This window comes from Microplitis mediator, chromosome 7 (genome assembly GCF_029852145.1).
Source record: "Microplitis mediator isolate UGA2020A chromosome 7, iyMicMedi2.1, whole genome shotgun sequence".
Lineage (NCBI taxonomy): Eukaryota > Metazoa > Arthropoda > Insecta > Hymenoptera > Braconidae > Microplitis > Microplitis mediator.
Window position 1 is genome coordinate 4,854,280 of NC_079975.1, and position 25,547 is coordinate 4,879,826.

The 25,547-nt window shown below is 29.4% G+C and overlaps 1 protein-coding gene across 1 annotated transcript; it reads right to left on the reverse strand.

The window, feature by feature from the left end:
- Window positions 1–109: 109 nt before the first annotated feature.
- LOC130671034 (mucin-2-like) lies at window positions 110–25,322 on the reverse strand. The gene is made up of 5 exons (XM_057474712.1): window positions 25,257–25,322; window positions 1,583–1,750; window positions 1,417–1,485; window positions 229–1,302; window positions 110–172 (listed from the first exon to the last, which is right to left on the reverse strand). The coding sequence occupies exons 1-5, from the start codon at window positions 25,320–25,322 to the stop codon at window positions 110–112; spliced, it is 1,440 nt and encodes a 479-aa protein (XP_057330695.1).
- Window positions 25,323–25,547: the final 225 nt, after the last annotated feature.

Here is a 25,547-nt window from a genome sequence, read left to right on the forward strand (position 1 = left end):
CGTTGAAATTACGGACTCAGAATCGGTATTGGTTGTATTAGAAATTATTGGACCGACAGTGCCGAGATCAGTTGGTGTAGTGAAATTATTTACTGTAGCATTATTAGAATTATCGATCGTATTCATATTTATTGATGGCTCTGTTGTTGATACATCTGTTGCAGGCGAAGGTCTGTCGGTATGAGTCGTTCCAGACGGATCAGTTAAAGTCATTGTCGTTGAAATTACGGACTCTGAATCAGTATGGGTTTTATTCGACAGTATTGGTACGACTGTGTCAAGGCCAGTTGGTGTTGTGAAATGATTTACTGTAGCATTATTAGTATTATCGATCGTATTTATATTTATTGATGGCTCTGTTATTGCTACTTCAGTGACAGGTGAAGGACTGTCGGTATGAGTCGTTCCCAATGGATCAGTTGAAGTCATTGTCGTTGAAATTACGTGCTTAGAATCGGTATTGGTTCTATTAGACAGTATTGGGACGACTGTATCAAGGCCAGTTGGTGTGGTGAAATCATTTACGGAAGCATTATTGGTGTTATCGATCGTATTTACATCCATTGACGGTTCTGTTGTCGATACATCAGTGTCAGGCGAAGGACTGTCGGTATGAGTCGTTCCAGACGGATCAGTTGGAGTCATTGTCACCTTTTGACTATCCAAACCCAAACTATCTCTATTCAGAATGGGTGGCACATTCGTTGGAGATTTGGGTGTCAATAACGAAATTACTGTAGTTGTATCTTCTGACTTTGTTGTCATCCATGTATTATTAGAGGATTCTGTCGTGGCCATTGGCGAATCTGATGTCAAATTATTTATATCACTAGTCATTGAAATATCAGCAGGAGTTTTGGTTGTCGATACTAATCTTTCAACAGATTTAAGAGTCGAAGACATTGTCAGTAAAATTGAAGTAGTGGTTGTAATTATTTCAGTATCATGATTTATTGGAATTGAATGGGGATTTTCTGTCGTCGTTGTAAATAATTCTTCGTTCAAAAGTGTTGTTGTTTCCTTGGTTGAATCTGTAGCTGGATTCTTTTCCAATCTCGCGAATGTAGAATTAGAAGCTGTTGTATTGTTTGTCAATTCCATCGGTAATGTTGTCTCTTCTGGAGATGTTGTCGTTGAAGTGGTTAGAGTAGAATTTTCGGTCGAAACTATTGATGAGTCTGTTATTGTCTCCGAGGACGGTGATTCAAATGAAGTTTGCGAATCATAAGATATCTGTTCCATTATCTTTTCAAATACTCTGTTACAATTTACGATCTTGCTGAATACACTCAAGTTTTGTAACTGCAAATAAAATCACATGTTCTGTATTATTTCCGTTATATTTCTTCGTTTGTCGTATTTATAAAATATTCAACATTTACTTACATTCTTTAGCTTAAAATAAACATTACATACATAGGTCTTAAATTGTTTGCTATGAACAAAATCAGTGGGTGACTCCGTAGATCCACTTTGATTTGCTTGCTGTTAAATAAAATTTTTTAATATGATTGATTGCTCCATTTATTAAATAAATGCTGCCTTAGATAATTGAAAATTTATTATCCATCCAATGACTTACAATTTTCTGTTTCGATTCCTTTCTAATACGAATTCTTTCTAATACCAACTTTATAGTTTGTGGAGATAATTGATTTTCAACTTGAACATCTTTTATCGCATTCAATTGTCTCGGCAACGATAGATCATTTTTTATTTCCCAATTTTGTGAATTTTCTTCCTCTAAAACCTGAAAATAGAATCACATGTATTTCTGCTATAGCTATAACTCTACTATATATTATTTGATTATTTCTATTGCTATATTCCTGTTCAACTATAGTATATAATTTGAATAATTTAATTTTCGAGTGTTTTTTTGTTTTTAAGAGAGTTCTGACAGCTTTATCTCAAAAATTATTTTATTTTTAAATTTTTATATATTATTTTGATCAAAAATTTTTGAAATCAGTCGTTTTTCAAAACTTCGAATGAAAATAATTTACCTCAATTTTTAGGTCTTTAACTCAAACGGTATTCGAGAAAAACCTGTTTTTTCGAAATTATTTTTATTTTTATAGTCAAATCCAAAATTATTCAATGATGATTTTTTCCCAAATTCTTACGAGTCCAAAACATGAAAAAATCACATGATCATGATTCTCAAACGGAAAGCCGATTTCTAACGGAGAAAAGAAAATTATAATCTTTTTTTTTTAGCCTTTTGAAGTATGTCACTCATTAAAATTCATCAGAAAATGTCTTTTATACTCCTCTATACTTAGAATTCCTGATATATTTTTTTGAACTTTTTAAAGTTGTGGAACAATTAAAAAAAATTTAAAAACTCATTTTTTCCTTAAAATCTTGCGTTTTAAGGAACTTCTATTTTTTTCTAGTACAAGTAAATACGTAAAAATTTTTTTCATTATAATTTTTTTTTTCGGTATCAAAATTCAAAATATTTCCCAATAGTATGAAAAAAATATAAGTATTACCTTTAAGTATCTTTTAAATCATTATTAACTCTTCTAATTACTTTAGGCTACTGATTGTTAATGTTTATCTGTTGCAAAGATATGTTTTTGGTAAAAAAAAAAAAATTTTCGACGTATTTATTTGTACTAAAAAAAAATGTAAGTTTGTTAAAACGCAAGATTTTAAGGAAAAAATGAGTTTTTAATTTTTTTTTAAATTGTTCCACCACTAAAAAAAATTTTAAAAAATTCTTGAGTATAGAGGAGTATAAAAGACATTTTCTGACGAATTTTGATGAGTGACATCTCAAAAAGGCAAAAAAAAAAAGATTATATTTTTCTTTTCTCCGTTAAAAATCGGCTTTCCGTTTGAGAATCATAATCATATGATTTTTCTATGTTTTTGACTCGTAAGAATTAAGAAAAAAATCATCGAATAATTTCGAATTTCACTATAAAAATAAAAATAATTTCGAAAGAACAGGTTTTTTTGAAATTTCCGAATACCATTTGAATTAAAGAGCTAAAAATTGAGGTGAATTATTTTCATTCGACACCAAATCGATCCCCTAGGTATGAGTCAAAAAAGCCATGGGGGCAGAATTTCCATATTAACCCGGCTATACACTTTATCACTATTATCCTCTATCATTCTTCAAAACATATACTTTTCAAAAATATAATCGTTGTAAATAAAGAAATTAATAAGAAAATTTTTTACCTGACAATTTATCCCAGCAAGTAAAATAAGTATAAGTATACGTAATAACATTTTCATTCAGTATTTCACACATGTAACGACAACTAGTTTACTATAATTCACTTCCTCAGGAAATACAATACTGCCTTCAAAAAGGGATTTCCTTGATCTTATATAACTTCATTATCTTTACAACCAAATTCGGAGAGACGATTTCTTATGAACATTTTTTTTATCATTTTCCTTGGCATTGTGAGTTACAAAATAACTAACAATAAAATTTAGTATCAAGAAACAAGTTTATTGTTTAATAAACAATATTTATTAATTGATACTACCGAGTGGAAACTCATCTTGTTCTGTAATCTAAAATAATTATCACATCACGTGACTTAGGTCCCGAACTATCACTAGATAAATATATAAAATTTATCTGAAAATAGAACGGGTTATTTTTTATCGGTCATTTAAAATTTCATTTTTAGATAACAATATTTTTTTTTTTCGTATGGATTTAATTTTGAATGTAGTGGGTAATTTAATTTAAAATGAAAATATTTTTAGTAATATATATGAATGAGATAAAACTCTATTAGCAGGAAACTAAAAATGTCTGTGAATGTTTTAAACGAACAAACTAATTGACATTACGCAGATGGAGATGGATAAAGTTGAGGTGTTGGTGGTATCAATTTTAGTTGCGCGTATACTAGGATAAATAAACTATGTATTCGAGCATTCCCACACGTCGACTCAGATGTTAAAAAAAAAAAAAAGAAAAATTAGACAGTGTAGAGATAATATTTTTTTATTTTCAATTTACATCTATTTTGTAGATCATAAATATTTTTAAATTAGTCATAATATTTATTCATCAGAAAATAGTTAAATCCTCAATTTTTTCATCAATGCTTATTAATATCACTATCATGAAAATTTATAAAGGAATTCAAAAAATTCCAGGAAAAAAATTCGATCCTGAAGTCAGCAGACTAAAAGATTTCCGGTTTTTTTTTATCGACAAATTAGTTGCCAAGTTGCTAAAAAAACAGTGTTCTAATCGATTCTGAGAACGTGACATTAAAATGGAAATAACTAAAAGAGAATGCAGAATTTAACAAAAATTTATCAAAGATAATTTGTAAGAAATAAAATTGTCTACAAAAAAGATTCTACGGCATTTTATGATAAGTCCGAAAGTTTCGCCGGAAAAGTAAAAAGATCTCGAAATTTACTCTAACGTGACTTCAAGCTCCAATAACTTTTGAACAAATGGATTTATCAAAAAATGAAAAGAGACTTTTTTTGTAGAGCATTCAATTTCCTACAAAAAACTGTATCGAGAATTTCTAAATTTTCATTAGTTGACATGGTATAAAATTCAGAACGAGCAAAAACAAGTTCTTCGAATTATATCAAACTTTGACATCAGATATCTCGTGAATGGTTGAATTTATGCAAAAATCATAAAAGAACTTTTTTGTAGATCAGTAAATTAGCTACAAAGTTTTTCAAAAGAGACTTTTTGTATCTTGATTTTTTCGGAACTTATGTATTTTTTACCATGTTACTAAATAAAAAATCGAAAATTATCAATAGCCACCTCTAAATATCAATATTAAGAGCTCAAATTTTAACTGTCATCATATTTTAAGATACCCTTTCGATTTTTCAATGTTCGTAAAAAAAAAAAATAGTCTCCTAATTTTGAAACAGTCTAATATACATATGATATATCCGTAGATATTAATATATTTTCTTTTCATTTGAAAACTACATCCCCTTTATTTATTTTCTTATACTGTTTTCAATATAAAAATATTTTCATCATCTATGTTTTAAAAAAACCATCAGTAAGATTCATAATTCATAACAAAAAAAAAAAAACATTATCATTTTTTAGATATATATGTACAGTTCTTATAAACGAAAACATTAAGTGAGATTTTTGTTAGATAATTTTCTTAATTTTAAGAGTTCAACGACTTTACTTTTGTTATCAGGCATAAAGCTTATCGAAGGTTCAAGTAATTCGGTCGCATATAGTATCAGCTGCACTAAGAGATAAAAAAAAATGACTCTTATTAATTAAAAAAAATTTCAACACTCTTTTTTTTGAGTTGGGAAGTTACTACACGTTAGTTATATAGTATATATAGATATAAATATATATATATAGTGTATAGTGAATCTCACACCCTCCGGTGATTCCGGTCTGTGCCAACATCCGGAAATCCGTGAATCCCCATAGAGAATCCACCAAGCATGGAACATAAGCGTAGGGTTACCACGATATTTTTTTGTATATATGTATATGTATATATCTATATATGTATATTCTATCTTACTCATACTTTACACACCCGATTATGATGAGTATAAAAAATACCGAGGGTCTGAATTATTATATTGATAGAAAAGTGAGTGTGATAAAGATCAAGACAGTTAAAACGACTATAAAAGAAAAGAGATATTAGATATAAATATATAATGTATGAGAGCAAAAGACATTAGGCGATGAATTCTAGACGCACGATTATGATTTAGTTTCAAGGGAAAATTCGGGGGACAAAATCTTTGTCCTCTCACGCGGTGATTGCTTACATTATTTATGATAATGTCTTTTTTGTGAATTCGACACTACAGGATTAAAATTTTTAAATATTTTGTTTACTAATTTTTATTTTTTAATTTTAAGTTTTGTTGGAATAACTATTATTTAGTTAAAGTGACAAAATTAAAAGCTAGAGAGATTTCATTGAGATAGAGAGAGTATTAGTTAAAGTCCACGTGCGTATCACAGGTTATATGGGGCATGGAGAAATATAGGGGATGAACGTGTCACGAGCAGCCCCACGAGCCTAGTTATGAGCTCGGTTGAGGGTGGTTTAGCAATCATTTCCTCTTTATTTCCTATCTCTGTCTCTTTCATTCTCTCTTGTTTTTCAGTCAGTATATAGATATAAACTTGACAAAGTATCAAATCGCCTTGTTGACCCGAGAGTATCATAATCGACTTCTCCCGCCTTTAGTTAATCGACCGAGGAATATATACAACTATAAGACTTTATTGAAATATTATTGGAAGCTACAAAAAATTATTATTTATCATAAAGAATTTAGTAACAGATCAAAAATATGTTAAGCAATTAATTAGTCACTTACAACAAATCAGTAGGTAATTAAAAGATAGAAGATAATAAGTAAATATTTTTTGAAAATAATTAAGTTATAGAGCATTGAAAATGGAAATTTTTTTTTTTTTAGAGTTATAGATTTGATGAACTTTACGTTGGTCGTCGAAAAAAAAATAGACACGAATTTCTTTGCATAAAAATATTAGATGCGAAATTTACGAATATAATTAAAATAATTTTCCTTGAAATTACCTGTAGCATTGAAATAATTTTTTTTTTCGATGTTAATGTCGATGGACACATTAATATTATGCACAGAATGCACAGGATCAAAAAAAATTAGCAAGCAAAAAAAACTCATTGGACCCCCATCACGACCCTGAAACGACTTTACGGGAATTATACAGCGAGAAATTGGGGAGATATGTAGCCGCTAAATGCGATGTGGTCATCCGTCACTCGAGTGAGATCTTTGCAGGTGTTTCACCTACACACATTTTTATTCTGCCTTCACATCATTTCTCTACACCTTCATTTCTATAAATGTGTTGCGAATCCATTAAATATGTGTATCAATAAAGCACCGCCCGCAACATGAAAAAGTCCGCGGAAAAATAATATTTTTTGAATGAATGTGTGGCTCAAAAAAATGATAATAAAAATAATAAAGATAAAATAAATGATGAAACTGAGCAAAAAAAAAAAACCTTGGAATGCATTGTAAAAAAAAACTCATTAAAAGCTCGCAAAGAGGACTACATGAGGATCCCAATGATCCTGATCCTAGTAGACAGGCTGGAGCCGCTTTCACAGAACCTATTCTCAGAAGTGGATCGTTCATTTCAGGCTACGCCTACCTGGACAGGTGCTCTTGCTATTGTAAATTCATATACATGAGATTTAAAAAAAACTCGACAATGTCAAAAATTCATTTGAATTATTGTACTTTTTTTCCTTCGAAAATTTTTACTTACTTTATTACCATTATATTCTTTCGATACCCGAAAATATTATTGTGTTCTTAATGATTTTTCTTTGTTCACCAAATTCCCACGAAATGAAAAATCGGATTTCGAAGTAAAAATATAATAAATCAATTCTCTTATAAATTTAAATCAAAACAAATTTTTAAAAAGTGTAATTATTAATTTATTAATTCATTAAAAAAATTGCATTTTATAATCATGCATTAATTAATTTTGAATTATATAAAATTTTGAAAAAATTGTTAATGTCATTAACGCTTGAGATGTGTAGGTGTGAAAAAAATCATGGAATTATTTATGAAGTAGTCTTAATATTTTTTTGTGAGTTCTCACGCCTGATAATTACCGGAAAATTTTTTAGCAGCTCTGGCCACCAGTCATGAGAAAATAAATCTTTTTGTCTTAATCGATTTTTAAACTCTACAAATTATCGATAGTCTTTTTCAATTATTTTTTTTTATTCTCACGCTCAGTAGCAGATAATTTTCTACCTAATTGTCTTAGGAAAATTTTGAAAAATTAACACTTGCAGTAATTGATTTTTTTAGTAAATTCTCACGTTCAATTCTATGAAAAAAAATTTTCTTTTACTTCAATTTTTATTTTTAGAGCAACGATACTATTATACTAAAGTTAGCCGACGTCTTAAAATTTTTAGATTTTTTTAAAAACGCGAATTATAAAAAAATAAATATTTTTAAAAATTGCACTTACAGTTTTGTAAATTTATAACACGTGCATATTTTTATTTATTTATTTTTTTTTTTTTTGTATGACTTATTAAAAAAAAAACGAAAATCGCTAATCGTCTGTTAATTCAGGATCATTTTATACTATAGAAATTAAAAAAAATTTTTTAAGTCGAGTAATTTGTGAAACAACAGAATTTTTTTGATGATAAAAAAGTCAATTAATAATATATATATACAAAGAAGAAAAAAAGATAGTTAAATATATATATAGCATAGAGCAATGAAACATATAACGATGGACCGTAACGGAAATGATAAACGACCACGGACTTCATAACGTAAACGACCGAATGATACACTCACCGATTTCATTGTCCTGCTAAAGTTTTCCACGCACTTTTTTCCATTGTCATTGTATCTGTATTATTGTTATTATATATGTATATATATGTGTATATGTATATGTGGATTTCAAGTGTAGGCGTAGGCGAAATAAGCCGAAGAGAATGTGTATATAAGGTGTATGTTATATATACGTTTTCATAGTGACATTTCAAATCGAGAGTAAGGCAAAGTACCTTTTCGCACCTTGTACCGGGGTATTATTCCTGGGGCGTGGATGAGTAGCGTTTAAAATAAAAATCATTTGAGTAGGTTAAGGTCTCTGCATCAAAGGCCAACACACATTTTATTGTATCTTTCATATTCTCTCTGTCTCTCTCTCTTTATTCATCTTGAGTTGCGTGATGTTGTGTGATATTCTTCTTTAATACCAAAACGAATCAAAAAGGCATTCGGATAACTTTTCCTAAAAATATGACAATGCATTAACCTTTTTTCGATTTTTTACACAATAAATACTTTAATTAATTTTTTATTTCAATTTTAAATTTTTTTTCTTTTCAAAAAAAACTTATTGAAAAGCAATATTGAAAATCCATTTATCTTTTTTTTTAAAATGAATAAAATTTTTCATTATTTTTTAAAAATTACCAAAATAAAAATATTGGAACGTTTTTACAATTCAACTGACATCAATACATTTCATTAAAAGAAATGTTTATTGACATTCCTTGCCCATATATACATTAAAAAAAAAAAATATATACTGCGAATTAGATTTAGTTTTCTCATCAAAATTGCCTTTGACTCAACGACACCGAATATTTGAATGCAATGTGTTCGTTTGATCGGATGGACGGTAGTTCGCACATATTTTTTTTATCAGTTTGTATGCTTTTGTATTTTGTGTTATGATGGTGAATGAAATTCTATTTATTTTATTTCCTACACAATCTTATGGTATGTCAAAGTCATTAAATAGAGCCTCATACTATTAGAATTTATCAAGACGAATTTGTACTTAGTTTAAAAAATCGTCACTAGATGACTGTAACAAATTTTCTCATTTACAGAACTACTCAATAACGAATATACCCGAATTGAAATATTTTTTAATCAAAATAAGCAATACTACTGGAATTGAGAATTCTCTGTGTCCAAGGAATATTTGTTCAAAAGTTTGCAATTCATCATATCTCAAAATTACCCAAAACATACCTTATATTTTTTACTCTCCGTTTTAAAAATAAAAATCTCATAAATTACAAAATCCATCTCCACATGATACATAATCAGCCTTCCGTGTTATCAAAGTTTAAAAAAATCTATTAGTCACAATATAAAATACTTCTTTTTTTTAACTAAATTTTAGCATCATAAAAATCTAACTTACGTCATAAAATACATTAAGCAATAATTGATGTTAAGAATTGTCTGAGTAACTATATTAAATATAACAACATCTGAATCACTTGATATAATGTCCGTTGTATTGTTGTTTTACCTACATATACATATATAGATTATTTAGCCCGTTGGTGCGTGTCCCACGAGTGTATCGATTGCTCCGCCCCCTGCTGCGTAGTCATGACGACACACCCTGTCCTATCTAACCCCTAGTCTAACCTCCAACTTCGATGTGTCCTTCGTCCTTTTTGCTCATCCTTATATATCTTCCTCTTTTACTATACACGGTATACACTCTAGTCTATATACTTCATGTGCTCTCCACTACCCGACTCTCGCTCTATACTAGCTCATCACGTCAACCAACAGTAAAGGTACTGTTGGTTGTATAAAAATATATACACAACGCAAAAGAAGACATTTACTCTTGTGTCGTCTTCTCATCAGAAGTTCTACATACAACTGCAATATTTCATCTCACACATAACTTTTCTACTCTGAAATAAATTTTAAGTTTTTCGCAAAAAATCATAAATAAAAAATTTAGTTAAAGTTTTTTTTTAATTTTATTAAACATAATTAATTTTTAATATATTTTTTTTTTTCATATATTACACTGTAAAAAAACTGAGGTAAGTCCAGGCGGTGTTGGTGTTAAAATTTTCGGTGTTGAAAAAATTTCCCGGTGTTACAGGATTTTTCGGTTTTGAAAATATTTTACTGTGTGAATAATTTTACATACTCGAGCACTACAGTTAAACAGTGTCTTCATTAATTAATTAAATTATTGGTGATTGAAATGGCGGGCATAAAATTGTGTAATTTTTAAATAAATTTCGTAAAACATAAGTAAATATTTAAATAAGTACATAGCAAAATTTATATTTCCTTCAGACAATATTCAGTAAACTTTTATGTTCTTTTATATGTAATACATTTTTTTTTTCTAATTTCTATGCGTGGAATTTTTTGTACACCGATTTAATAACGGAATTTTAACACCGCCAAATTACACCACCTACATCGGTGTTATTTCATTTTAACACCGCTCTTTTTACAGTATAATAATAATAATAATAATAATAATAATAATAATAATAATAATAATAATAATAATAATAATAATAATAATAATAATAATAATAATAATAATAATAATAATAATAATAATAATAATAATAATAATAATAATAATAATAATAATAATAATAATAATAATAATAATAATAATAATAATAATAATAATAATAATAATAATAATAATAATAATAATAATAATAATAATAATAATAATAATAATAATAATAATAATAATAATAATAATAATAATAATAATAATAATAATAATAATAATAATAATAATAATAATAATAATAACTATAGCAACAACAACGAAAACCGATTGGATGATGAGTAAAGGTGAATTAGGAAAGAAAAAATCATCCATCACTATTCGAAGATCATATATGTATATATATATATACAAAACGATTTGATTTTGATGGACGGATGATGTTTTAGACTTTTAAGCATTCTATAGGTTTCACATCATAGAATTGATGAACGTCTTTGACTAATTTATTATATACCAAAAATAAACGCATGAGATTTATAGTAATGATCCGATATACCTTAAGAAAAGCTTTGTTCTTTATATATAAAATAAAGAATATATATCATAAACATAGATACACAATTTGTCCGTTATAAATGTATCTTAAAAATTCCTAAATCAAATTTACGGCCGAGCATTTTAAAATAAATTATAGAATATAAATACGTGTGCTGTATATATATGTGCGTAAGTATTTCATTATAATATTAAATTAATATATATTATTATTTATATTATATTTTCAAATAAACAATTAGATAGTATCTATAAAATTAATATCTTGTTTTATCATGTGTATTCACTTATTCGTTTTAAAAAATTACGTTAATTTTATCTGTCGTATCAGGAATCCGTATCTATATTTTTTCATATTAAGATTAATATTTATATTTTTTACTTTTTTATTCACTGTCTCTGGTAGTGGCTTTGTAATGTTGTAATGTACACTATTATCACACTGGCTTTTAACCGTCTATCTAAAAATACAATACAATATATGCTGTATGCACGGTAGTTGTTTCATTGTTGTATGATATCATATATGTACATACACATTTGTGGACAGGTTACTTAATATATGACGTTTCGCACAATGAGTGAATGAAAAACTTTTTAATTATAAAAGTTTTTGCTTTTTTTTTCTACTAGAAATAAATAATAATATACAAAGTGATTATTTATGCGCAGAAAATTTTTACTTGTCCTAAGAAATTTTTTACATAATAAATTAAAAGCAAAAATTTTCTTGGGGCGAGAAAAAATCCGAAATGGTGTAGAAAAATTATTTACTTGTAAAATATAAAAAAAGATGATTATTTATAAAAAAAGTTAATTATAATGTAAATATTAGGAGCTAAATTTTGCCGTTGATATTTAATTAATGTATTAGGATGTATATATGTATGTAAATATGTACGTGAGTGACAAGTTTATGAAAAAGACTGATGAAAGTGAGGGCGTGCTCTGGAACATCTGGTGGTGATGTGTCCCTTGATGTCGATCAATTACATTGTCCTGTTTTCACCGCAGATACAATATATAACTAAATATCTACTGTATCTTATGTATTATAATTGGTTCGAAACATTGTTATAAATAAGATAAATATTTCCAGAGTCTGAGATTAAATGAGCACTTAAAATAATATGTAATTAAATTTTTTTTATAGGTATGTATATACACAGAAAAAAAGGAAATCTTGAAACAAGAAATAAAATGTCTTCGAAATTTTTTTCTTGAACCAAGCAAAATTTCTTACTTTATTAAAGTAAAAAAATTATTTGGATCAAGAAATTATTTCCTTCGCGGAAGACATAATTTTCTTAGTCTAAAACATAAATTCTTTAAACCAAGAAAAAAATTTTTTGGTCCCAAAAAATTTTTTTTTGGTTCGAGAAGATTTTTTTTTCAATTCAACAAATTTTTTTTTTGGCTGAAAATTTTTACGTTTTTAAGTCAAGAAAAAATATCTTGAGCTGAAACGAAAAAGTTTTTGAACCATGAAAAATAATGTTTTAAACCAAGAACAAACTTTCTTGGCCCAAGAAAGTTTGCTCTTGGTTTAAAGCATTATTTTCTCGGGCCAAGAAAGTTTGTTTTTAACTCGAGAAATTTGTTTCTTGTCTAAAGACTGTTACCTTATCGAGTCAAGAAACAATGTCTTGAGCTAAAAAAAAAAGTTTTTGTACTGAGAAAAAAAATTTTTTAAACCAAGAAGAAACTTTCTTGGGCCAAGAATTTTTTTATTTGTCGCAAACAAAAAAAAAATTTTCAGCCAAGAAATTAGTTTCTTTAATTAAGCAAATAAATCTATCGAGCTAAAAAAATTTATTTTTTTTGTTTCATTTTTTTAATGAACAATTTTTTTTTTGTTTAAATATTACAAACAATGCTGTGAAGCAAATAAATACTGTATCAGAAGCATTTATAAGGGATGGGCAAGTTTCGCAATGAGCTAAATATTTAAACAAATTGAGAAAAAACAATTATCGCTTAAACGAGGAATCGAACCCAGATCGATTCGGCGCCACGCGAGAGCTTTACCAACTAAGCCATCCCAGCCTTTGCTAGGCTACGTTTACTTTGCCCACATATACTGAACCACACTGGCTTATGGTCAGTCACATTTTTAAATCCTAAACCCAGAATTAATATTACAAATGTTATCGCTAATAATTTAGAAAAATGTTAGTTTTGACATTTTACCAAAATACTGAACGGATTGTATGAATCATTCATAAATGAATTTCGACATAAATATAAAAAAGTTAAAAAAAAAAAAAAATTTAATTACAAAAAAAATTGAGAAATTATTCAATATTATATAATTACATTAATCTATTAATTTATTATAATAATATAATTTGGTTATTTAATTTTGAATTTATCTAAAATAAAAAGGTGAACTCAAAATCCATTTGCTGCGCTAGTGTGAGAAAGAGAGAGAGTGGGGAGTATTCATTCCTTCGGGTGCGAAGGAGGGAGCATCTATGAGTGAGAATCCAAGAGAAAACTTTCTTGGCTTGAGACTCTAGAAATCTTGGTTTGAGATTTTTCGTGTGATTGGTCAGAGAAAGTACACTATGCTCAAACCAAGAGTTTAAATTTCTTGAATCAACTCCCTTTATTTTTAGTTCGAGTTCGTACCGTTTATTATTTCAAAACATCATAGTTCTTTAATTAAGTGTATAACTTTCTCGAACGAAATATTTTTATTTCTTGGTTTAAGTAAGTAACATACTCAGATTAAGAAAAATTATTATTAAACTAAAAACTGCAAGTTTTTAAAACAAGTAATTCTATTATTGGACCAAGTATGAAATATGTATTGGCTTAAGAATTTTTTTTCTTAATTGAAGATTTAAAATTCAAGAAATTATTTCACTTCGTTCAAGAAATTTTCGGTTTTCATTCCACTCGCTGAAAAATTTCTTGGTTGAAGAAAAATTTTCTTGAGTCAAGATTTTTTTTTTTCTGTGTATGAATGGTATACTATTATTTTATATGTACATATTTGTTTTACCCAGAGAGGAAAGTACGACGGGCCAAGGCTTGGCCCAAGTATGTAGAACCTTGGCCCAAGCTTGTAAGCCAGCCTTGGCCCAACCTTGGCAGGACTCTGGAATGATAAAATTGGGCCAGACCTGGTTGCTAGACCTGGCCCATGCATCGAGAAAAATAAATTTAATTTTAAAAAAATTTTATTATTATTAACCTCGTAGAATTTATGATCATTAACGTTTAAACTATCTAAAGGAAGTAAATGATGTGCAAAAAACTCGGTCTTGGCCCAAGCCTGGGTTGCCATTGAATAGCCAAGGCTAGGTTACCCAGTCTTGGCCCAAGCCCGGGTAATCATTGTAATGGCCAGGACTAAGTACCCAATCTTGAGCCAAGCATGGACCAATATAGATGTGCCAAAGTTAGGTTCCCCAGTGCTGGGCCAAGTAGGGCCCGTCGTTCAACTCTGGCAGCTCCTGCATAGGTACTGATTTGTTTGATTAAAAATTTACGAAAATTATATGTTGGTTTTGTACAATAATCTATTGGTGATTTTTAAAAAATATTTTCATTAATTACAAGCCATGTAAGCAGACATACGAAACCGGGGTAAAATAGACCCCCTCAAAAATTTGCTAAAATGAATTCTTTTCTTGTCATCGTCATATTATTATGGGTTTCATATGTTTACCAAATTTCAGAGCGATACGAGATACCTGGGGTATAATGGACCCCCAAAAAATTAAAAAAAAAATCACTTTGTAAACTCGATGCTCAAAAGTCACAAAAAATAATTAGCGTAGGGGTCCTTCGTACCCCGGTATCAGCTAATTTATCAAATATTTAAATATTTTATTTTAATTTATATTTTATTAACTGGTAATTTCTTTTGTAGTTACTATAAAGAAAAAAATAAACTAGGCGTGAAAAGAAAAGTACTGAGGTAAAAGTATTCAGAGAAATGAAGAATACAATGAATAAAGAAATGCTCATAATCTGGAAAAGCCGAGCTGACGTTCGAGATCGAACAATAATAAAGCAACAGCAAAAGCAAAGAAAGTATATACGTATATAAGATCATAGTTTTCTTGCACGTCGGCAAAGGTCTTTTATTCGCTTACTTTCTTATATTTTTTCCCTGAAAATATATGTCTTAGTGAGTGTGTGTTTTCGTAAAAAATGTTGAAAAATTTCGTAAGAAATGCTAGACCAGTAGATTCAAGAATCTAAAATCTAGAAAATATATATATGTATGTGGTGAAAAAAACTAAAACGGTGTAGTGGAGTCAAGCCAAAGCACTCGAGCGCACAATGCGGGTACAAAGGACCAACAATAGAAAACGATACACAGCTGGCTTGTAAAACACAGAGATCCTGTGAAGATACAGATAACTGAAGGCTACCGCCGTTTTATATGTTTTTTATTTTATTTATTATTTTTTTCTACGTGTCCACGGGTGTGGTCCAGCTAATGTTTACCAGGAAAAGTTTACGAAAATTTATTTAGGCATTAAGAAGAAATTTATTTTTGAAACTTGGTAATTTTCTCAAAACGAAAGGTGTCTAATTAAAGTAAAAAAAATTTTTTTAAATGAATCGTAGTAAAGAATTTGAGTTATTTTTTGTGAAATCTTCTTAAGATGAATGGCGTCGTTCTCTTTACTTGGTGTGTATCAAAAATAAAAAGTTTAAGGAATGGAACGGAATGGAATAGAAGAAGTTTCCTGCTGTGAGAAGCGGAAGTTTCCGCACTCAGGGTGAGATTAACCCTCTTGGCTTGCATCGCGATTTTTTGTTGAACCGATTTCTTACACTTGAAGACTGTACAAAACTATCCTCGTGTACTAACACAGTACTACTGTATTACTGCGACAGCTAAATGAAAGAGAGGCCGTCAAAGACTTGAGTACGAGTGTTGTGAAAAAGGATGAAAGTGTAGAAATGCGATGTACTGTCTTGATCTCGAAGGATTATTGTTAAGATCTTTCGGTAGATTTAAGTGCGTCCTTGAAGCTTAAAAAAAAATATTTTTTTAAAGGATATATTTATTATAACAATACATAGACATATAATAGTTAGTTATTCTTGTGGTAGTTATACATACACTGTAACTGTTACAGTGCAAAAAAAATAATAAGAAAGATTTTAAGAATAAAGAAAAGCTTTTGAAGATTTGTTTGTCGATTTTTACGGATTACCGGTCTTTGGATTACGGGATTTTCGTCCCCTCTTCAAAAGTGATTCCTCACACTCCAAAGGAAAAGTCGAATCATTTTTACTAAAGAAGAAAACATCAATAATTTATTTGTAATTATTGTTGAGAAGAATAATAAATATTGTATGAATTATTTGTCAAGTAAAAAGTAAGGTAAAAGCACCAATCATTGACACTATAAAAGACAAGATATAATTTCATTTTTTTTACTATATTACCGATGAATATTTTTAAATTTTTATTCTAACATTGTCTTAATTAGTCTTTTAACTAATCGAATTCATGCTTTCTGATAATAATAAAATTAATTTATTAATTAATTGCAAGCGATAAAATAAATTACCCAGATACACCAATTATTGACAGGTTAAAAACCCGACTGTTCTAATTATTAACATACTGTTGCTCCAATTATTGACACCCATAATGCGCATGCGTCATCAATCTGTAAAACTAATTATAAAAAATCAAGTCCTTAAATAATTACTAATTTATTAATTACACTGTAAAAAATCCGGAGTGAATTGGGAGTGAAATAAAATCCGAATTCACTCCGAATTCACTCTGCCACTCGGAGTTCCGGAGTTTTTAAAAAAATCACTCCGCATGCGGAGCGAATAGCGAGTTTTTTTTTAGCGGAGTGATCTCGGAGTGACGCGGTTTTTATTTCACTCCCAATTCACTTCGGAGTTTTAATACTTAAATAAAATTTGTATTAATTTATATGAAACTGCTAAACAATATGTGTGTGTGTGTGTGTGTGTGTGTGTGTGTGTGTGTGTGTGTGTGTGTGTGTGTGTGCGAGTCTGTGTTTGCGTGCATGTGTGTGTTTGGGTGTGTGCAGGTGTTTGTGTGCGTGTGTGCAAATGTGTGCGTGCGTGTGTGTGCAAGTGCGCGTGTGTGCCTAAATATGTATGTGTGTGCATATCAGCTGATCAATAATGTAATACGCGAATTTTTACTTCGATTTTATTATGTGGAGTTATATTTTATTAATAATATTTTCAAAACTTCGCTCCGGAGTGAATTCCACTCCGAGGGGAGTGAATAATTAAAAATTCATTCACTCCGCATTCACTCCAGATTTAATCCGCATTCACTTCGCGAATTTTTTACAGTGTATTATTCAATTAAACATGAAATTATTCATTATATTTTTCAATTAAATAAAAATTAAAATCAATTAATCACTTTTTTATAACAATTTAATATATGACAGCGTGGGTTTTCCAATGTTGTCGTTTAGGTTTGCAATAGACTTATGTTTAAAAAAAAAAGACGTTTTGGCGCTGTCTACTAACCTGTCAATATGAGATACAACTTCAATATTACGTACTAATTATTGACATCCACTATTTAAAAATTAAAAAGCCTAAAATTTACTGTAAATATATTATATTGTTAATTTTGCATATGTTACTTATTTAAAAAAAAAAAAAGTTGATGTGATTAGATGGAAAAAATAATTGAAAAACATCGTTTCAAAAAAACTCCTTTTCTAAACGGAATAGTTAAGAAAATTGACGCTCACAAGCTGTTTTGATAGACACGAATAAACTTAATTTTTTTTATTAATAAATACTTGATATTTTTCACTAACAATAATTTTTTTTCAATTTCTTAAATTGTAAAGATTGTTTAAAAATGTATACGACCATTATTCATATAGCAGGTAGTTAAATATGTCTTAAAATGTGATAAGGTGTCAATAATTGGACCCCTGTCAATAATTGGTGCTTTTACCTTATTTTTTTTTTTTTTATGGGGTTTACTTTGCGATGGAAAATTATTATTTTTTATAGTGCAATATTTTTAACTAACTATTAACATTTATTTTTTAACAATTATTCCGTTAGCAGAATTAAAGCAGAGTAAAAAAAAAAACAATTCATATAAAAAAAATGTTGGTTATAAATATATGAAAATGGTTTTTAAGGAATGATTTAAAGGAAATTTTTGTATAGGAAGAAATAAAAGTAACTGATAATAGAATTTTGTGCCGAATAATAGTGAAATTTTGACCGAAAAATATATATGACTAAAGATAACGTTTTTTAAATTTATGTTTAGAATTGAGAGGTCGATTTTAGGTATAAAATCTATACATATTATGTATATATATGAATATATATACATATACGTGCGTGTGTGGGTATTGGTGATGGTCTATAGAGATTATTATTTAGATCTGTTTGACTTGCCACGCCTACAATCAAACGATTCATCTGAGAAATATAATAATAGATCTAAACATGAGATAACAAAAATATTCTGTCATTTCTTCGGAGAAATATCGTAAGAATTTGCAAAATTAATTTTTAAATTTGAATATTCATTTTTTTATATTTTATATTCCATTTAAATTTATATACATTTTTCGGACAGCAAATATAATAAATTAATAAAAAAATATATATATGTACAAAATTCGAATATATATAATTTTTTATAACACTTTTAGTAAGAAATTTTTTCATTTATATTTGAATCATTTTTTTTTTTTACAGAAATTTTAACACAAAAGATTTATATTTAGTAGTACATATATATTATATATGTATCCCCAAAACATAAATTTAAAGTTTTTCGGAGAATGGAAAAAAAAATATTGAGAAAATTTAAAGATGACCTTATTTTAACACACCTGTTTTTTTTTAATTGACATGATACTATACCTGAAGTGTGATGAAAACGTTCAAAGAAAAAAAAAACTCATAAAAAAAGGGGAAAAAACTATTCGAGCTTGTTAGACTCTATTGTGTATCCTCGTATATATTTTATGACTTAAATACTACAATCCTAGACCTATTATTTTCTTGAAAATAATAAAAATCTCAAAGAAAATATGAAAATTTGAAGAAATCTTTTTGAAAATTGAACTATCAAAAATAAAATTTTTTTTAGTTTGTTTGAATATGCTAACCGATGTAAATGAAGTATAAATAAAAATATATACATATATATAAATTGAATAAGTAAACAAAAACACGTGCCAAGAGTCCTAAGCAAACAGAATAGCAAAGCCAATGAGAAGCATTTACGTCAACTTATAATGTCATTAAATGTTGATCCTGAGTAAAGAGAGTAAAATGTGTAATGTGTGAACGAGTCAAAACGTTCATTTAGGATTAAATGTAAAAATTAAACCCCCGTTCTCTTATTTACGTCTTTGGTTTTTGTAAGCTCACGGATTATCAAATGATCTTTCAAGCATTTTCAGCCTCACCACTGCACGTGTTCAATCTTTCTGCATACTATATATATTAACAGGATTGAATATTAAAACTATAAGGCTACACTGCTATGGGGCTTGTCCCTGATTCATTCATATATATTTATAACTTGAATAAGTATGATACCCCTTAATGTCTTCGCAACGAATTTTTAATTAGATTATGAATGATTGGTGGTTGGTTCTCTCTGTATCTGCACAACCCTTAATGTTTTACTAAGGGCGAATGTGGGGTGAAATGAAGACGATAAAAAAATAATGAGAATATTGTGTGGATTTAAATGAGTTGTTACTATTTTTTTCTTATGGCACAAAATTATTTTTTTACTTTCAAAAATATTTAGACCTAGCACAATTAAAAAAAAATTATTGAAAGGAAAAAATGAAAGTAAAGTTAAATTGAAAGTTGTTTTATAATTTTTCTTATAAAATATATATACAAATCATCTTCATTCTGTACTTTTATTATTGTAAGTATATTTAGTGTTATGATGATCCGCTAGATGGCTTTTGATCACTAAATCCTTTCGTACGTGGTAAGGAATCTGTACTGACCACTTCTTATTGGCACAACTAAATGGTTGGCTTGCAATCTTCATAGAACATAATCAAGAAATGACAAGATTGTAGCATAAAAAATAAAATTTATTACAAGTAGAACATGGATTTAATTTTTTTTTAAACGCTGAAAAATATGTCGTGTACGCTAGATATTTTTTTTTATTGACTCTAAATTTATTTTTTGCTAGCAATGCGGTTTGATTCCAAACTTTCTTTACTAAAATATATTTTCAGAAAAATAATTTTGAATTTTATTAATGAGGTAAGAGACCCAGTACCCAATCAGGAAACTAGTACCCTCATGTATTTATATATCTATATTTACTGAATTTCACTAAATATATCTATACATGGAGTGATCGAGTACTAGTTCCCTGATAGCCCGGGTCATAATATCTAGCCTCAATCTAGCCTCATCGCACCTTAAAACCAAGTGTGTTACAAATGTATTATTTTAACACATATTAAATGTGTTCTATGTTTAAGGCCATAAACAAATCTATAGTTTTTTGTAGTTACTTAAAACACGTTTCACGGTGTATTAAATATCTATAGATTGCTTATGGCGTTCAATGTTATTCGACAAGTGTGTTAATTTCGACTACTCTTGGTTTTAGAGTGTGACCCCAAGTAAGCCTCAATCCAGCCTCACTGAGTAAAAAAAGCATTTTGAGCCTCAAATAATGCTCACAGAGCCTTAATGAGCCTCAAATGGTGAACAAAGAGCCTCAAATAATACTAATCGAATTTAAATTACATAGTCGAGGCGAGGTTCATTGAGGCCCATTGAGGCTCTGTGAGCATTATTTGAGGCACAAAATGCTTTTTTTACTCAGTGAAGCTGGATTGAGGCTTACTTGGGTTCGATAAGGCTAGATTGAGGCTAAATATTATGACCCGGGAGAGTACTTGGTCTTTTACCTTATTATGGCTCTGAACGAAATAGCTCAGATAAAATTATATTGTACTTTTATATTTTTTTGCTCATTATTATATTGTATCACTATCAATATATGTATCTATGTTCGATAATGAACATTAATTATTAATTAGGTTACGCAATAGTTACAATTTATTACAAATACAAATGTAAAAAAAAAATCATGTTACGAGTATAAGAATACATAAAACAAATAAATAATAATGAAAATTTTTATTCAAAGATAAGGATCTTGAGTATGTGAATACAGAGGTTGAAAAAGGCGGAGCAGGAACCCACGAAAGCCTCGAGGGCACCACGCCCCTCGAACATGAACCTGTTGTGTGTATAAAAAACCTAAAAGAATTAAAAGACTCTCAAGAACGTCACACATGATACACAAGAAGGAGAGAAAGACAATTACAACGACGCTGAAAATATCAGCGTAAAATAAAAAAATAAATCAAGATCGTTTAACGAATCTGTTGAAACCTTGCAAATAAAAACTTGTAATTAAATTAAAACTTGACGTAATTAAATTTTCATTAACTTTCATCACATTATAATTGAATGGATTTTTTCGATTGTCAGAAATTACAACAGACGTTAAATTGATACAAAGTGATGTCTATTTAACTTCACTAATCAAAATGTTTATTCCTATTGTTTACAAATGTATGACGATTTATTTAATAAATAATAAAAAATAGTGCGGCCATGTGTGTCTTATGTGCAAGGATAAAATATATCTTTAAGGATAATTTATCAGATCAAAAGTACATAGGGTAAAGGATCGTGTAAATCAGTTAGGATCACATGGAAATCAGATTCATTAGTGTTAAACCAACGTGGGGGTGGAAGTCTGACGCTCGCGGCAACCCTCGACGTAAACACAAAAACGGGGGTGTGTCAACCTACGACTCTATATACTCTGTTCTGCCACTGTACAATGTGGGGTTCGTTATTGCGCGGTCACACGCCCTTATACGTTTTTTTCCTTTTTCCTATATGCGTATATATATATTTATTTATATATGTTGGTATGAATGCACCTATCTAATACCTCTTTTGATCTATAGATTGGATTGTTAGGAATTCATGATATTTATTCTTGTCAAGCTTCAAAGGTTTGTCGAAATATTTGCTTATTTGTGCTGGACAGATATACTTTACAAAACAAATCAAAATATATGAGAAATTCATTTATGTTTTTATTTGTTGTATTCTTACCTATAGGAGTTTGTATTATTTATTTTTTTTAAGTACTCATGTGGTGTGATGTGAGAATACACCCTTTGAGTCTTTAAAAGCATGCGACAGCGTTAATATAAAATGATGAAAATTTTTTGAAATTGTTTGAGTCAACGGTAATAATTTACTGACAGAATTCACGGCTGCCATATTCCGAAGCACAGTAAGGGACAAATTTTTCAAAATCGATTTTTTCTCAATAAAAGAACTATAAAAAACACTGAAAACAAAAATCCGGTGTAAGTCCACACTACCTCGGTGTTAAAAAAAAATAGTTTAATTTTTGAAGTATTAGAAGTTGAATTGTATTTCAAATACAAAAAAAAATTTTATTGAAATTCTTACTTACACCCTCATACTCCGATGGGAGTTAGTTTACTTCATATGTACACCGCCCGAGTCGAAATTTAGAGCCTATATAGGTCCCTATAGCCCTAAATAGATCCGATTTAGAGTCCTGCAGTTCTGTAGTTCCGACTTTGAACCCGGAGGTCCTAACATTCACTGAGAGGTCCGATTTTGAGCCTTCAAGTCCGACAATATTAGTCCCGTAATAATAATAGGCCCTAAATCGGACCTAATTCTAATTTTCATCAGGTCCTAGATTGAGCCCGCAAGTGCCGAAAACGGAAATTTGTAGCACCTCAGGGACCAAAACCGGACCTAATTTAACATAAAAACAGACTCTATTTAGAGCCTCCAAGTTCGAAATAGGTCCGGCTTTAGAAGGCTCTAAATTTCGACTCGGGCGTTTTAACACCGGTATACCGATGTGAGATCACTAACACCACACCGGTGTTACAAATAGTCCATTTTATAGCGCTTTTTTATAGTGTATTAATTTTGATTCTAACAGCTTCTGAAGGAAGCAAATAAATTTTCTGACATTTATAAAAAAATCGAACAGAATTTATCGGAAGTATTCTTGATACATAAGTAATTAAAATAATCATTAATGATTCAGTTTACTTAACAGTTGACAGGAGTAAACATTAGATATATACCCTTGTGTATCACAAACAAGCCCTCGGGGACTGTAAAAGACGAGGGTTCGTTGACATCTAAAGAGCGATACCTTCAGGATTACAAGGATTAAACAGAAATTGAATCACTTGTCACCCACCCTTGGCTTTTACGCAGATATTTAAATTATTCCGTCTCTGTGTCCTTTAATCATCATGTCTTTACAGTAAAATTCATTAACCGTTCATCAATTCTGAACTATCGAACATAAATAATGAATGACAATATCTATGATACTATCGGTAATTTTTATTATGATCAACTACATTGAAATTAAATCAGTTATTTACGAAATTGTTAAATTTCGTTGGCATAAATAATAGAGCTGAATGTAAAGTTAAATGTGCATAGGGATAGATGATTAAATAAATTAAAAAATAAACTTCGAACAGGATATTTTCACCCTAATGAAGTCGTGTTTAATATAAAACTCGTGGAAGATCCTAGAGACTCGTTCAACGCGTTTCTCTTCACCTCTGCCACCCTCAGACTACTCTCGTTTGCGCCCCGCAAGCTAATCTGACTTTGATTAAACTTTTAGCGACACGTACGGGGGATGAGTGAGAAAGAAAGTAGCTAATAGAATTGCCAGTTGTTGTTGGTAGTGTTGTTGTAGTTGTTAGATGTAGAATGTTGATGAGTAAGTCGATTTTTATTACATTCCAGTGCATGAATTAACTTTACCCTTGTACGCGAATGAATAACTAATCTCAAAAGACGTCACAGGATTATTAGCTACTAAAATTTTGTATGCCTAAAACAATTTTCTAGTTTTAGTATCTAACATTTATGGTGATTTAGTAATTATTTACACTGTAAAAAGAGTGGTGTTAAAATGAAAAAACACTGGTGTAGGCCGTGTAATTTAGCAGTGTAAAATCGGTGTATTTAAATAATTATTTATGTTATACGTAATTTATTTACAAATTGAACGATGTTACGCCCACCATTTCAATCATCAATAATTTGATTAATTTATAAAAACACTGTGTTAACTGTAGTGATCGAGAAAGTAAAATATTTTCAACACCGGAAAATACTTAAACATCGGGAAATTTTTTTAACACTTGTTAAGATTATGTACACCGGCGGGGGTGTTATTTTAACACCGCTTTCAGTGCTGAAATTTAACACCGAAAATTTCATACCTACACCACCTGAATTTACTCCGGATTTTTTTTACAGTGTATTAATTGAAAAAACACCCGAGACGAAAAATTCAAGTCTCTCGGAGTCTCTGAGAGTCGCTAGAAGGCTCGCTGAGTCTTGCTGAGAGTCTCTCTGAATCTTCCTGAGTCTCTCTGAGTCTCCATCTTAAAGACTAGCAGACAATCGTGTTTCACATGGTCTCTCTGAGTCTCCCAGAGTCTCTTATTCTTAGACTGTAAAATTTCCCAGCAAACATTAAGACTCCCAACACGAGACTTGAAGAAACAACTTACAGACTGTAAAATTTGCCAGTAAACATTTAGTCTCCCAACATGAGACTTACAGAGACTAAAAACTGGGAACTTCCCATCAATAACACTACGTCTCTCAACACGGAACTTACAGAGACAACAGCTTTAAAATTTACCTTTTCAACAAGGCCAAACAGTAACAAAAATTTTATAAGTAGGGTACGTTTATCTACAAACAATAGTATATGTACATATAATAAAATTGGTACTACATTAGGCAGTAATATTTTTACACGTACAATATTATCGTAGATTGTTGTAAATTTGTAGCTTTGTGTCCAGAAAATAATATTGTAAAGATTCATTTCGAACTGAACTTTCGAATCGGATAGTTTGCTTGAAATATCAGTGGATATTGTGTTGTGCTTCACAGTGTTAAAAAAATGTTGATTTTAGTTTTTTGGATTACAACCTTGCAAAAGTCTGGTATTGACGAAAAAGACATTTGCATTCCATCGAGCCCTGATGTTACAGCAGAAGTAGGTGGTATTGTACTAGTGAAATGGGGAAAATCGAAGTCTCAAGCGAAG

What these genes read in the sequence shown, in the direction of transcription:
- LOC130671034 (XM_057474712.1), bottom strand. Translation starts at nt 25,322, where the DNA reads ATGAATCTTTACAATATTATTTTCTGGACACAAAGCTACAAATTTACA. An exon ending in CAACAATCTACGATAATATT is followed by an intron (nt 1,751 to 25,256) that starts GTACGTGTAAAA and finishes TTCTATTTTCAG; the next exon opens with GTTTTAGAGGAAGAAAATTC. An exon ending in GCAAACAATTTAAGACCTAT is followed by an intron (nt 1,303 to 1,416) that starts GTATGTAATGTT and finishes TTTTATTTGCAG; the next exon opens with TTACAAAACTTGAGTGTATT.